The 3,192-nt window shown below is 48.6% G+C and overlaps 1 protein-coding gene across 3 annotated transcripts in view; it reads left to right on the top strand.

Moving 5' to 3' along the window:
- The first annotated feature begins 302 nt into the window (after positions 1-302).
- NCBP2 (nuclear cap binding protein subunit 2) overlaps positions 303-3,192 on the top strand; it is a 6,833-nt gene continuing 3,943 nt past the window's right edge. The window contains exons 1-2 of one of the 3 annotated variants that reach the window (XM_008074123.1): positions 303-469; positions 2,431-2,612. In XM_008074123.1, coding sequence (XP_008072314.1) covers positions 392-469; positions 2,431-2,612 — 260 coding nt within the window. In that variant the 5' untranslated portion in view covers positions 303-391. The remainder of the gene's footprint in view (positions 470-2,430; positions 2,613-3,192) is intronic. The other 2 variants (XM_021706740.1, XM_021706748.1) reach the window with 2 other exon arrangements.

Genomic DNA, 3,192 nt, shown 5'->3' with positions numbered 1-3,192 from the left:
GGTCCCGCAGGCGGCGGGCCGCGTCCTGGCCGCGCAGCTGGGCCTGCAGCAGTGCGAAGGCCGTGAGTTGCGCCGCGCGTCGGATGGGCCGCGACTCCGACAGACGCTCCACCAGCTGGGGGCTGTGCAGCAGGGCGGCCAGCAGCCTCCGGAGAACCATCCTCTCCGGAGACCCCAGAACCGAGAGCGCGCCACCCTGCCCTTCCGACCCGCCGCGCCCGGCGCGGACCTCGTCGGCGCTGGCGCCTCCTGATGACGACACCGCCCCCCTTGGATTGGCTCCGACCGGCCCGCAGCCGCCGGGCGTTTCCGCTTCCGCCGCCGCCGCCACCGCCGCCGCCGCTTCCTAGTGTTGCTGGAGTCGCCGCGTCCTCGTTCAGTTGTGTGTACTATGTCGGGTGGCCTCCTGAAGGCGCTGCGCAGCGACTCCTACGTGGAGCTGAGCCAGTACCGGGACCAGCACTTCCGGGTGAGGGAGGCCGGGCCGCGAGGGGGTGGGAAGGCCCTGGGCCAGAACGCCGAGAAACGGCTTGCTCTAGTCTCATTGTGTTGTCTCCCATTCTGCTGGTGTCTCTAGACGCCAGATGGGGCCCCGGGGCCTGCTGGAGAGGACGGGAATGGATGCTGGAAGGGTGGTTGGATATCACCGAAGCCACTCTCTCTCGAAGAAAGGGAACCTGAAGCTAGCTTTCCGGTTCTCTTGCAGCCGCTTCTGTTCCTGAGCCAGTGCAGAGGTGTGATCGGCGGTAGTAGTGGTGGCTCCAGCTTTCATGTGCTGTGCTTTGGGAAAGTGACTGCATGATAGGGGAAAGGGTGTCCTTTTCATTCCCCAAGTATTTGGACGCGTCTTTCTGACCCTAATACGATGGCATTTGCCCCCCAAACTATGTTCTCCGACGATTAGGGTCTTTATCTTCTCTAGGAGGATGGCCCTACGGAAGTTCTACGTGGTGGGCGGGAGACACAAAGTTAGACACGTTGAGGGTGTCAACATGCCAAGATCAGAGAAATGCTGGTCTTCAGAAGAGGGAAATTTTAGTTTAGACCGTGTCACAATATATTTTGTAGAAAAGAGGAGGGCTGCAGCTACTCACGGTGGGCTTCTCAGCATCTGCGAAGTCGGGGATGGGATAGGGTGGAGCGGCACTCACCCAGTTATTTAGTAAACGTTTGAGTGCTGTTGCTGGAGCCTTCTGCTAAGTCCTAGTGGGAGAGAGGACAGTTCTACACCCTAAGATATCATAATCCTGTAGTAGGCATTGCAGATGGGGGCAAGTAATCAAAATCTAAAGCAGAAGTAAGTAGAAAGGGAAGTACTGTGAAGATTCAGAAAAGGGAAAAAAGTTCCCTCGTGATTGGGAAATGAGGGGCGCATATCGAGGGCTGAGTGTGGATCTACTCAGCTACTCTCCAAGCCAAAATACCCACTGGATAGTTAATGTCAGAGCCCTAGGCTCAGTCCGAAGGGACTGGGAACAGGTAAGCGGAAATGCCTTCTAAGTAATCACATTTGTCCTCCCTAATATGGAGGCTAGAAAGTCCAGAGACCACCCTGGTTGCTATGAAGGCATCTAAAATACCATGTCTAGCCCATGATAAGCCATTTCATCCCCAGGGATTTGTCAGGAAAATCAGATTTCTCTTGTTTTTCATGATCACATTTTCTCCTAAATCCAAAGACAAATATATGAGCATGTAAATCATCTAAGCAGTTGCTGTTTTTAGTAGTCTCTATGGGAATATTACAAGGGGAACTGTCTCTGAAAATCCATTTATTTTTCACTACAGGGAGTAAAAGGGCCCTTTCTAATATATTGGATTAATGTCCAGAATTTATAAATTTGGGCCATACTTAGAGACGGATCCACTGCTGAGGATTGAGGACATGGCGTGTGCAGGGAAAAGGTGTGCCACTTGTGTAGTAGTCTGGTGCAGGAGTTCTGTTGCATGCTATATAATTTTTTGGCCTTACCCCCCACTAAAAGCAGTCCAGACCTTGCATTAGTGCTTCATAGGATGTGAACATCCCCCCATTTTTCTGGCAAGGGATTTATGGTGGATTGGGATGATGAGAGAGTTTGATTTCCCAACTAGAATTAAAGAATGCTTTTACCATACCTAGGAATATTATTTAAACATTGGCTCATTGGCTCTTTTTTTTTTTTTTTTTTTTTGAGTTGGCGTCTCACTCTGTTGCCCAGGCTGGAGTGCAGTGGCATGCTCACAGCCACCACAGTGTCGACCTGCTGGGCTCAGGTGATCCTTCTGCCTCAGCTTTCCAAGTAGCTGGAACCAAAGGTGTGCACCACCACTAATTAGCTCGGCTAATTTTTTTTTTTTTAATTGTAGAGATGAGGTCTGCCAAGTTGCTTAGACTGAAGCACGTATTCTTAACTTGTATTGCTTAACTTTGTCTCTTTAAAATTCTAGGGAGACAATGAAGAACAAGAAAAATTACTGAAGAAAAGCTGTACATTGTATGTTGGAAATCTTTCCTTTTACACAACTGAAGAGCAAATCTATGAACTCTTCAGCAAGAGTGGTGACATAAAGAAAATCATTATGGGTTTGGATAAAGTGAAGAAAACAGCATGTGGATTCTGTTTTGTGGAGTATCCTTCCTGTTATCTAATGTAACTGTTGATCCAGGGTAGAGCTGAGAATGGTTGGTGTCTATTTTTTCAAAATGAGGTTATTAACTTATCAGCATCCCTACACTTGTCTCTACTTCATTTACTACCTGCCTTCTGTGCAGTGTGTCTACACGCTTATATTACAAAAGTTGGTAATATTGACATTCTGTTAGGAAATCCATGCTTTGTTTCTTTAAGAAAAACAATCTTTCAAGAGTATATTGCCATCCCCCAGGGAAAAAAAAAAAGAACCAAAGACTGTATGCCCTTGATGTTTTGTGGGGGGGAATACAAAAGGTGTAGTTAAAATAAATCTCCATATCATTCTAAATCTTTAATTCCCTTTCTCAGAGGCATTCCTATCAGTTTCTTGGGTGTTGTTCCAGAAATAATCCTGTGGATGTGTGTAGTGTAATGGAGTGTTATTTTTTTAGTTTATCTTTTCTTTTTTTTTGAGTTGGAGTCTCACTCTGTTGCCCAGACTGGAGTGCAGTGGCTGCTCCCGGCCACCGCAGCCTTGACCTGCTGGGCTCCGGCGATCCTTCCGCCTCAGCCTTCC

This window comes from Carlito syrichta, unplaced genomic scaffold (genome assembly GCF_000164805.1).
Source record: "Carlito syrichta isolate Samal-C Ts95f unplaced genomic scaffold, Tarsius_syrichta-2.0.1 Scaffold115961, whole genome shotgun sequence".
NCBI classification, from domain to species: domain Eukaryota; kingdom Metazoa; phylum Chordata; class Mammalia; order Primates; family Tarsiidae; genus Carlito; species Carlito syrichta.
This window is presented reverse-complemented; position numbering and strand designations above follow the sequence as displayed.